We start from the raw sequence: 12,496 nt of genomic DNA on the forward strand, positions 1-12,496 counted from the left end.
ACAGAAGCATGGATGGACCTAGAGATTATCGTATCGAGTGAAGTAAGCCAGAAAGAGAAAGACAAATGCCACACGATGTCACTTAGATGAGGAATCTAAAATATGACACAAACGAACTTACTTCCACAACAGAAATAGACTCACTGACACAGAAAACAAACTTATGGTTACCAAAGGGGAAGCGGGGCGGAGGGGTTAAAAACTAGGGGTTTGGGGTTAACATGTTCACACCACTATATATAAAATAACCAACAAGGACCTACTGTAGAGCACAGGGAACTCTACTCAATCTCTTAGAATACTCTATAATGGAAAAGAATCGGAAAAGAGCTTTATATAAATATATAAAACGGAATCACTTTGCTGTACACGTGAAACGAGCACAAAACTGTAAATCAACTATAGTGCAAAGAATTAAAAAAAAAAAAAAAGGAAGAGGAAAGGGCAGAAGCCCTGGTTAGGGTGAACACAGCAGCAAAGAAAAGGAAATCAAAAACAGTGCCCGGGGGTGTGGGGGGTGGGGGGGACCCAGGAGCTGGAAGGGCCATTTGGGGGGAGTCCAGAGGAGGAACTGATTGGAGGTGTGGGGCAAAGAGGAAGGTCAAGAACTCCTTTCCAACACGAGGACCCTGAACTGCCTGCAGAGACATCTGGGCAGAAGGGACCAGGCGCCAGGTGGGTGGGTGAGTCTAGCTTGGAAGGAGCAGGTGTGAGTGAGAAGCTGAGCTGAGGCGTCTGGAGCGTCTACTGTACAGCGGGCGTGACTACAGTGCGTGACTTTGGGAGCACGTGCACACATTCACACACGTCCGGCCCCCATACCACGTCGCTCCCTGGTCCTCCCACCTCTACCTTGCATGGCCCATGGCCCAGCTCCTCTCCAAGGAAAAGCTAAGAGACCTCCCTCCCTTTCTGTACGCCCTCACCCCCGCCCGGCCTCCTGGAACGCGTCCACCCAAAATGCCCAGGAGGGATCTCTACGAAGCAGAGTTAAAAACATTGAGAGGCAAAACAAATGTGTATAATATGCTGTAAGGATGCCACACTCTGTGTGCGAGCACGCACACACAGAGCTCTTTAAGCACAGGGAGGAGGACAGAAGGCATCATACCAAACTGTCCACGTGGTGACCTGGTGATGACGGAGGGACAAAGGAAGAAAGAAAAGGGAATGAGGCAAGCTGAGAAAAAAAAATAAAACAGAAAGAAAAGCAGAGGAGAGAAGAGAAAATGCTTAAGCACTCTCCACGGGCAGGAAAGAGAATGAGATGTCGAAAATGCACTCAAGGAGTTGAAGCGGGGACTGAGACGCCTGTACACCTGTGTTCACAGCAGCGTTACAACAGCCAAGAGGTGGAGGCAACCCAGGTGTCCATGGATACGTGATGGATATAAACAAATGTGTTCCAGTCACACCATGGAATATTACTCAGCCATGAAAAGGAAGGACATTGTGATACAGGCTACAATGTGGATGTGCCTTGAGAAAATGATGCTGGGTGAGAGAAGCCAGACCCAAAAGGACACACAGTGTGGGATTCCACTCAGAGGAGGTCCCTAGGGTTGTCACACTTATCAGAAAGTAGATGGGGGAGGGGGACAGGGACGCAGTGCTTCATGGGCACCATGAGTTCCAACTCTGCAAGATGAAAAGGTTCTGGAGATGATGGTTGGGATGGCTGCACGATGTGGACGGACTTAATGTCACTGAATTATACACTTAAAAATGGTCAAGATGGCAGACGAACGGATAAGGAAGATGTGGCACATGTATACAATGGAATATCACTTGGCCATAAGAAGAAGCGAAGTTAAGTTAGTTGTAGTGAGGTGGATGGACCTAGAGTCTGTCATACAGAGTGAAGTAAGTCAGAAAGAGAAAAACAAATACCGTATGATCACACATATATATGGAATCTAAAAAAAAAAAAAAGTTCTGAAGAACCTAGGGGCAGGACAGGAATAAAGACCCAGATGTAGAGAATGGACTTGAGGACACGGGGAGGGGGAAGGGTAAGCTGGGACGAAGTGAGAGAGAGGCACGGACATATATACACTACCAAATGTAAAACAGATAGCTAGTGGGAAGCAGCCGCATAGCACAGGGAGATCAGCTCGGTGCTTTGTGACCACCTAGAGGGGTGGGATAGGGAGGGTGGGAGGCAGAGACGCAAGAGGGAAGCCATATGGGGAGATATGTATATGTATGGCTAGTTCACTCTGTTATAAAGCAGAAACTAACACACCACTGTAAAGCAATTATACTCCAATAAAGATGTTTAAAAAAAAAAGTCAAGGGCTTCCCTGGTGGCGCAGTGGTTGAGAGTCCGCCTGCCGATGCAGGGGACATGGGTTCGTGCCCCGGTCCGGGAAGATCCCACATGCCATGGTGCAGCTGGGTCCGTGAGCCACGGCCGCTGAGCCTGCGCGTCCGGAGCCTGTGCTCCGCAACGGGAGAGGCCACAACAGTGAGAGGCCCGCGTACCGCAAAAAAAAAAAAAAAAAAAAAAGTCAAGATGGTAAATTTTATGTGAGGTACATTTTACCACGATTAAAAAATTAAAATTGAAAAAATGCATTGGAGAGAACATATTTATCAATTATTCCATAAACAGCAAAAAAAAAAAAAAGTGGCCGTCACTGACAATGAGTAGGAAAGTACCGGCAGAGACGTCAGCTCTGAGCTCAAAGAAGCACTTTCCACATTTGATTATTGTCTTTTATTTGCAAAGTCTGCAGTGAGCGCCTCCCTTGTGGCATTTTAATTAACTTAAAAGTCAGCCTCATCTAGCTGGAGACACCTAACTTTAAAGTCGCTCACCATTTCTCCAGATGCTGCCGTAAAGCTGGACTCTGCCATCAAAAGGAGAAAACAGAAAGCCACTCACGTCACCCTTTCTTGAGCCCCATCGCCCGTCGCAACCTGAGGCTCTGGAACATCCCTTCCAGTTTCCGAACCGGCTCCATGGTAACCAGTGCCCCCCCCCCACCCCGGCGAGGGGACCTGAACTTGTTTCGCCATCCCCAGCCCAGGCTCCCCCTGTTGTGGTCCCCAGGGGTCCCAATGCTCGGTGGCTACATCTGATGCCTTCCCAAGGACCACCGTTTGCTCTCTCTCTCTTCCCAGATGGCTCCCTGGAAACTGCCCCACCTGGAACCCTGTCTCTCCCGTCCAACTTCCCAGGCGTGTGCCAGGCCAGTACACCGCTGTGGAAGGCGGGGACGAGGTGACCTCGTGCTCTGTCCTCGCACCCAAGTCCCCAGCTGAACGCACAGGGAAGCGCACCGTGCGTCCATCTAACCTCCCCAGAGGTGCCCTGGGGGCCCGTTCCCATCTCCTTCCCCAGCTCCTGAGTCACACACCAGCATCAATGCTGGAGCTCCCCACCAAGGCCAGCCTCGTGTCCAAGGCGGACTCAGATCCCTCCCCATGTCCCAGCCTGCTGGCTGACCCGGTGGCCCCTGCACCAAGCATTCCCCCCACCTGTCAGCCAACAAACGCCTTCTCCTTCTGCGAGATGCTGCTGCGGCGTCCTTAGGGGATTAGGATCTCCCGCCCCAAAGGGCTGACGATTCCGTCCTTACCAACCACGCCGGGATCTACCAGAGCCTCGTCGGGAACTTCACAGTTTCCCTCCATCAGGAGAATTCAAACCTCCCTTTTATAAGCATCCACCTTGCCAGAACCCCCAAAATTCAAAATGGACATTTCATTACGTTCGGACAAAGCACAGAACAAGGAATTGGGAAGTGGCCGTGTTCCTTCTGTCACAGCTGTCCCTTGCAGGCGATGGTGAAAGAGGAAGGAGAGCTATTTCTGGACTTTTGCTTCTGAAACTCAAGTGCAGAGGGGTCAAGGGACCCCTCTTTCCTCCTTAATTATCAGCAAAGTCAAGGAACAGTTTTACTAACTACCTGTCCACGTGCCAATGGAGATGCACACCAGACTCAAGTCTGTGGGCAGGAAGAAAGACCTTTCCTTTAGGCTATGGGCTCGTCCTCTCCAGACTAAGACCCAAGTTCCTCTACGTGGAGATCCAAGCTGTCATTTCGCCAATAATGAGAAGGATGTGCCCCATGGGTGATGGACCTCTGAGTTCTTTCATACCCAGATCTGTAGCGGAAAGCCAATGAAACATGGCTGGCTACCCGGGTCTTCTACCGCGCAATGAGTGACACGGCACTGGGACTGTTATTGGGTCCACAGGCTCATCACCAAGACTAGATGATGGAACTCCACGTGCAGGGGCTGGGACAGGGAAGTGAGAATGCACCCACACCCACCTAATCTCTGTGTGTGCCTGTATCACAGGCGTTATCAACCAACCATCCATCCATCCTTCAACCCATCCATCCAACCGTCAACCTATCTAATCATCTACCATCTGGGTATCCATCCATCCACCCACCCACCCATCCATCTTCCCAAATATCTACCTATCAATCTATTTATCTCACTATCTATTTCTATATCACCTGCCTATTCATCCTGTCTTCCTTTCTTCCTTCCATCCACGCATTCTTTCTTTCTTTCTACCTATCTATCTATCTAGGCAGTGGTCTGTAATCAGGACTATTTCACTCCCTGGGACATATTCTGTCAACGTCTAAAGACATTTTTTGCCATCACACCACAGAGGGAGTGTGCTCCTGGCATTGAGTGGGTAGACACCAGGGATGCTGCTAGACCTCCTCTACTACACAGAAGAGCCGCCACCACAAAGAATTTCCCGTCCCCAGTGTCAGTGGTGCCCAGGTGAGAACGCCTGTCCTGGATCCCACCAGCTCTAAGATGCCAGTGATTTCTATACACACAAAGGGCACAAAGGGCAGGGAGCAGACACAGGGTCCTGGTCTAGGGGCGGGACACAAGCCTTCCTCCCCGGGACACCTTGTCTGTAACACAATCCTTCTACACTGAGTTTGTCAGCTCTTCTAAAATTATCTCTACGCTGGCTGAACTGGCCTTCAGGATTGCTTTATCCCAGAACAGAATGCATTCTCTGATGTGGACGTAATGAACGTCCTGGCCGACTTTCAACAACGCAACCAGTAGCACTTCAAATACCGAACGCTAATAACACCGTGGGCGAACAAGCCAAATCGTTCAAGTGGAAGTTGAAACTTGAGTCTGTGTTCGGCGTGATACCTGGGATCATCGGTATTCCACGTGGCTTCACGTGAACGCAAGTAAGGCTCACTCAACACTTCCGGACAGTATGAAAGGCAGATGTTGGGAGAAGCAACTCATTTCCAAGAGAAACTGCGCGGCTGGGGGGATTCGATACCTGCTTCCCTCGTGGTCTCTTCCCACTAAATCCGGTGCCCCATCCAGCGGCCCTGGGCACCCTACTCCCCCCGTTCGCGGGGCTGGTCAGATACAGCGCTCGCCCCCCGTTACGTGTGGGGCACCTCTAGAGTCTGCTGACCCTGCATCAATTTAATCTGTTTTCAAACACTGCCGGGTCCCACAAGTGATCATGCACAGGAAACTTCCAAAGGCTACAAATACTTTATAATAAGACCCTGTGCACTGAAAGACCTGCACCTAGCAAGTCACCCCAAAATCTATATGCTGAAGTCCTAACCCCCAGGACCTCAGCATGTGGCCGGATTTAGAGATGGAGTCTTTAAAAAGGGGATGAACGTGAAATGAGGTCACTAGGCTGGGTCCTGATCCCGTAGGGCTGGGGTCCTTATAGGAAGACGAGGCCAGGACACAGACACGCAGAGGACAGCCTTGTGGACTAAAGGACCAGGAAAAGTTCCTGCCTCTTGGCCGGAGCACAGTTGGACCTGACATATAGAAGGACGACACTGAGGTGTGCCTGCACCCAGTGAGCTGTATGGCAACAGGAATATCAAGGTAGCAAAGAGACTGTCAGATTACAGAGCTACCACAGTGCAGAGAGATCACACTCTTTAAAATTAGAGAAAACCCGATTTAGATAACCTGGGGTCAAATTCCATCCCACTGAAACTAGGTCTTACAGCCTTTGTGATGGAAACAATTCAGGTACTTATCCAAAAGCACGGAACATCGGAATACAGAATCTGCGTCCCTCTGGATTCGGCAGTCTACCCTACCTGATGAGGAACCCTCCTGATTAGCTGTCCAGGAGTCAAGGAAGCAGAGTTGTCTGACTAAAGCTCTGTTTTTCACGGTCCTCCTTTTCCCTATTCCCTTTTAACTTCCCAAAGCTCAAGGATTCTATCCTGGGGACTCCTCTGACGTAGTTAGAAAGCATCTCCAGAGCCCATCACCTAGGCTGGTCCCCACTCCAGGAGACGACGGGGTGTGTGTTTGGGGCTTTGCTGGGGCTGCCGTAACAAAAGACCACAAACTGGGTGGCTTAAACAACAGAAATGCATCCTGTCATAGTTCTGGAGGCCAGAAGTGCAAGATCAGGGTGTTGGTGGTTCCTTCTAGAATCTCCAGGGAAGGATCCATCCTAGCTTCTTCTATAGCTTCTGGTGGTTGCCAGCAATCCCTGAGGCTCCTCGGCTTATGGCCGCATCACCCCCAATCTCCACCTCTGTCTTCACGTGGCCTTCTCCTCTCTGTGTGTCTTTGTGTGTCTTCTCCGCTTGTTTACAAGGGCACCCATCACATCGGATGGAGAACCCACCTTACTCCTGTAGGACCTCGACCTATATCTTGATTACACCTACAAAGACCCAACTTCCAAATAAGGTCACATTCACGGGTACTGGGGGTCAGGACATCAACGTATCTTTTGCAGGGGTTGGGGGGGACACGACACACAATTCAACCCACAGCAAGGTGGAGTTCCCAGAATGGAAGCCATCCCCCAAGGTTCCCTATAGCATCACCCTAATGTTTCCAGGGGGACGTGCCTGATCCCAGAAAATATGCGTTGAGGTGACCTCAGCAGCCCCGCCAGCCGCTGGGCGGCACGCCCACCACCCACGCACAGCCCTGGCAAGCACTCCTCCCACTGGCTTCTTCCCTCTTCTCCAAACTTGTGTCTTCTCGACGCCAATGTCTCAGACTTTTCGTTTTCACCATCCATTCCACCTGCTTCTCTTCCACGTTCTCCTAATTTCACTGCAGACACACAACAGATCACGCCACTTGGTTTCCAGAGCAAACCGGAACCCAGCGGCCAGATGCCCCGTCTTCCTGGGAAAACTCAGCCACAAAGCACCCTCGGGGACACACCCTGGAGGTCCTGGCTTGAGACTTCCTGTATTTGGTAAAAGCCCAAGACCGTTCTCCTAAATCACGTGAGAATGACTTGGCAACAGATAAGGGAGTCCACGTCTCCTTTACAAAACGTGTACTGAAAACCCTAGCCAACTGAAGTCGTTATCCAGAATCACTATTTCAGTTTCTAGAAGAGACACCAGGAGTAGACGCTTTTCTTCTTTCCAGAAGAAGATCTACACGCATCAGATTTTCTACCCATCTTCCCACCACCTCCCAGCGAAGAGGAGACTCAGACCTGAACAGGGAGGGGTGGCGGCTCTGCTGCCCTGGCTACTTCTTTCTTTGTTTCGATTTTAATGACTCAACAGCATGAGACTCTACTGACCCGTCCACACTGGCCCGACACGGCCGCTGGGCTTCTTAAAAGGAAAGTAAGACAAGAAGTCAGCTGCTTCCCTTCTGTCGCCCGTCAAACATGCCGCCCGTCCGTGCTCCGAGTGACACGCTGTTTCGGGCCCTGGGGACATTGCTCCGCGGCTGTGAGTTGACAGGTGTTATCTCCCTGCACTGGGGCACGTGCAACATGCTCCAAGAGCAGGGTGCAGGCGCCTGTCTCTGTGTACAGGCAGGTGTATTGCAGAAGAAAGGCAGGTGAGGGTGAGGTGGGAGAGGCAGGGGGTGGGGAGAGGCAGATGAAGGAGGCACCACAGGGGGGGCGGGTGGCCCTGCGGTGACAACATGGATGGCACCTCCCACCTTCTACTGCAGGTCACTTTCCTGGGATGGAGGCAAGAGCGTCTGAAAAGGGCCAGAGGCAGAGCCAGAGACCGGGATGAGCCGTTTCTAGGCCACTGAGCCCCTGGGGTCATTCCCTGAGGATGTGTCAGCAGAGACGCAGGTCATCGGAGGGCCGTGCGGGTGAAGGGATCACTACGGCTGTAGTTAAAGCAAAGAACGCCTTGAAAGAGGCAAGTCTGGGAGGCCAAGAACAGCTGGGCACTCAGGCCAGAGAGGGGGGCCCACACCAGGCTGGGCTGGGAGGGGTCGGGGGCTGCGAAGGGGCGTGAGGAAGGCGGCGGAAGGGGTGGGAAGCGGTGCCCGGCCCCCGGGGATGGGAACGGAGAGCCCTCTGTGGACGCCCACACCTGAGGCCCCTGAGTGGGAAACGGCCTTACCCTCCGCCAGCAAAGAGCGTGGCAGAAAGAGGGATCCATTTGGTCCACATTGGGCACCTTCAACTGGAAGGTTCTATGAGGCATCGACATGGGGCCACTGAACGGCCAGCTAGAAACCCAAGAAACGACGTGCGTGAGCAGAGGTGAGCAGGTGGCTGAGGTCCCAGGAAGACCGACTGGACGGGCTGTCCAGGGGGCTGGGGGTGGGAGGAGGGGACAGAGCCTCTGGCGGGCCCCAGGTGGCCCTGTGGACACGCGGCTGGCGCAGGGGGTGCGGCGCCAGGCGTGCCACCCTGGGCAGGCACTCGTGGGAACGGCGCCTTTCTCCGCGAGACCGGGAGCTGAGATGTCTCAGCAGAGGGTGACCCGCTGTGACCATCCTCCCACCTCCCGCAGGAAAATCCACCTGGGGTCCGGGAGGGCGGGGACCCGGCGAAGGGGACTCACAGCTTGACCAGGAACGGGTGGCTGACTTCCTTCAGCACGGATTTCTCGTTGTGAACGTGCTGTTCCTGCTTCAGGCGGATGACGTCCGGGATACTCATCACCTTCAGGGCGAAGAAACGTGTGCTCTGCTTCTCGCGGACCAGCTGCACGCGACCGAACGTCCCCGTACCTGCAGTGGGGAGACGCGGTGTCAGCAGTCACGGCCCCCAGGACGGGAGACCGGCACCCCGACCTCAAGACAACCTGGAGGCTCCGACAACTCAGTACCGGCGATACACCTGGTGCGAGGGCTGGGTGACAGGCACCTGTCTGGAACGGTCAACTGAACTGACACATACACAGGATCACTTGCCCCCGAACTGTTCTTTAATAGGGGCGAATGGCCATCCTTTCTGCAAATGAGTCGTCCCAGAGGAAATGCGCACACAAACACACACGCGGGGAAAGGCAGAACGGTAAAGGATGCTAAATACGGTCCTTCGATGTGTCTTTTTCTTTAGGTTTTCTAGATCAAGACAAGACATAGAAAATAAACTTGCGGTTACCGGAGGGGATAGCAGGGGGTGGGGAGAGATAAATTAGGAGTTTGGGATTAACAGATATACACGACTACATATAAAACAGGAGAACAACAAGGACCTACTGCAGAGCACAGGAAACTCTACTCAACATCTTATAATAACCTATAATAGGAAAGAATCTGAAAAAGAACAGATACGCATATATATAACCGCATCACTTTGCTGTGTGCCTGGAGCTAACACAACATTGCGAATTAACGAGACTTCAATTTAAAAAATTGGATTAAAAATAAAAAATCAGAAGATAACTCTTTCCATGAAAAACTTGTGAGTACCCCTGCCAGGTTCCTATTTATCCCACAAAGCACTGTAAGAGAGGCCAATAAGCTCACAACTCTAGGACACGTGTTGGTGATTGCCACCGTCCTGTTAAAACAAAACAAAACAAAAAAAGCCAAGTGTAACACACCCCTCCTCACAAGCTGCTTCCTTTAAGCCATGAATGCCAGCTAAACGCACTCAGTGTTTCTGTTAACACTTGCCAAGGGTTAGAACCAAGCGATGCAGATACTCACAGAGAGAAAAATTTAAAAAGTGCAACCACTGCAAACATGAAAGGAAATCAACAGTATAAATGTAAAAGGAAATCAAACCCTCTTGTGTACCATAGGCTGTGACACTGTCAACCCAAGGTCTCCTCCTCTGTGGTCTCCCACCAGCCCTTCTTCATCCTCTTGAGCCTCACTGTGGGGTGGGGTCCAGCTGCTACCCCTCCCCCAGGCCGACAATCACTTAAGGCACCTCTGAGATTAAAGTTCCAAAGGCATTTTATCTACGGCCAGAGAAAAGGTAAAGTTGGGGGCACAAAAATGACATCTGTATGTGTGAGCCTCTGGAAGCTTATCCAAGACGGCTGTCCTTTCTGCCCCTGTTTATCGAAGAAATAACGCAGAGGAAGGGCTCTCCCAGGGGAAGGAGGTGTGGAAAACGGCCAACGAACTGGGGCTCCCTGGCTGGAAAAAATGGCAATCAACACGATGAGAATGCAGGAAGAAAGGAATTCGAGGATGGCTCGAAGACGAAAAAGACCTTCAACGCAACCATGCAGCCAGCCACCTTCTCCTCTTTCATAGAGTTGGGAACGCCATTATGGCACACGGTAACATGGAGAGGAAAACGAAGTTACACTTAAGCAACACACTTGGGGGGAGGACCTTTTCTACAAATTGAAATTCTCAAGCTGCAAAAGAAGTAAGTGCATCTACTGGCTTACACAGCTGGGGTGAGGGACAATGCCAAGTCACCTTGGCTTTTAAAGCAAGTTCCCAATCGTGAATATTTTATTATCGCGCAAGTAGAAAGTGATGTACAAACATGAAGGAAAGAAACTGTGCCAGAAGCAGCAAATGATGAGCCCCAGTACAGGTTTTAAAAGTCCATCCTCATCAAAAGATGATTCGGAAGTAAAAACAGAACTGCACCACAGTTAGGCAGTGTTGACAAAGTTCTGTGCAAGTGGATCCACACAGAGAGGCAAGTAGGGAAAGGGCTCCGAGGAGAGTGAATGGACACAGTTTAGGTGTTTTCATGAGATCGCTTGGTAAAGGGCACATGAGTGGGAACTGAGGACACTGGCATGGCTTCTAGTGCAAGTTTTGCCTTTGACTTGTTCTGTGAACCCAAGGCAAACAAATGAACCCGTCTGGACTCATACTGTTTTCATCTGACAGAACAGGTAGATGACTATATCAACGTTATCAACTGTCTCACCACACGCTAAAATTCTAACGATGAAAAGAAAGAACACGGCTATGACTCAACAGTTTTTTTTTTACCTTTCTGCCTGCAACCTCTTTTAAGCTTTGCTCTGAGCTGCGTGTGCTGTAAACACTGGGAACTCAAAGCAGAGTGCCTGCAGTGCAGAGATGGGGGAACTCCCTCAGCACCACAGTCAATTACAGGATGATATAGGGAAACCGTCTTGTTGACGGCAGATGAAACCAGCATGCTGTAACTTTTAAGCTGACCGGCTTGAATGCGCTGAAGACCAGACCAACATTCAATGGTGCTGGTATGAAGTTGTTATTGCAGTAGAAAGAAAAAGGACAAACATCTTTTCCTGCTCGGTGTTGGCAGGCTCTCCAATACACATCCCCAGCTCTCCATATCTCCCGTTGGAAAGTAGAAAAGTCCCCCTTTCAGCTTTGCTGCCGGTAAGGACGGTTACATGACCCACCTCCGCCCAATAAGAGACGAAATGGAATATTATTCAGCGTAAAAATGAAGGAAAGCCTTGTTGATCATCTATTTTATATATACTCGTATGTGTATGTTAATCCCAGGTTCCTGACTGATTCCTCCCCCTCACGTTTCCCCTCTGGTAAACATAAGTTTGTTTTCGAAATCTGTGAGTCTGTTTCTGTTTTGTATGTAAATTCATTTATATCATTGTTAATTAGATGTCACAGATGAGTGACAGCATATGATCTTTGTCTAACTTACTTCACTTACTTCACTAGTGTGATAATCAACTACACTCCAATAAAATCAGAAAACGAAGGAAATCCTGCCACTTGGGACATCACGGATGAGCCCTGAGAGCATTAGGCTAAGTGAGATAAGTCCAACAGAGAAAAACGCACACTGTATGATCTCATATATATGAGGAATCTAAAAAAGGGCAAACTCATAGAAACAGAGTCGACGGTGGTCGCCAGAGGTGAGGGGTGAGCGATCGGGGGAATGGATGAAGGGGGTTAAAGGGCAGAAGGCTACAGTTACAAAATAAATAAGTCCTGGGGATGTCAAGTAAGGCATGGTGACTACAGTTAGTAACTCTGTATTGTTTACTTGAAAGCCGCTAAGCGAGTAGATCTTAAAAGTTCTCATCACGAGAAAAAAATGTGTAACTATGTGAGGTGATGGATGTTAACTAGATAGACTGTGGTGATCAGTTTGCAATATATACGATTTGCAATTTGTCCAGTCATTGTGTTGCACACCCAAAACTAATACAGCGTTATACATCAAACACATCTCAAAAAAACGGGGGAAAAAAAAAACCAAACCTATTTCTCAACTACACTCCAGTAAAGATTTAAAAAATAAATAAAGGGGTCACCTTGAACACAAGGTATCACTTTACTATGAGTAAAGTCACAACAGAGGGGGAAAAAAAAAGAA

General features: G+C 50.2%; 1 protein-coding gene across 1 annotated transcript in view; it reads right to left on the reverse strand.

The window, feature by feature from the left end:
• The window catches only part of PRKX (protein kinase cAMP-dependent X-linked catalytic subunit), a 77,596-nt gene that overhangs the window by 36,612 nt on the left and 28,488 nt on the right, over positions 1-12,496 (reverse strand). Inside the window, exon 2 of the mRNA XM_065901234.1 lies at positions 8,793-8,961. Within this exon, the coding sequence (XP_065757306.1) occupies positions 8,793-8,961 (169 nt within the window). The remainder of the gene's footprint in view (positions 1-8,792; positions 8,962-12,496) is intronic.

Source organism: Phocoena phocoena, chromosome X (assembly GCF_963924675.1).
Source record: "Phocoena phocoena chromosome X, mPhoPho1.1, whole genome shotgun sequence".
Classification (NCBI taxonomy): domain Eukaryota; kingdom Metazoa; phylum Chordata; class Mammalia; order Artiodactyla; family Phocoenidae; genus Phocoena; species Phocoena phocoena.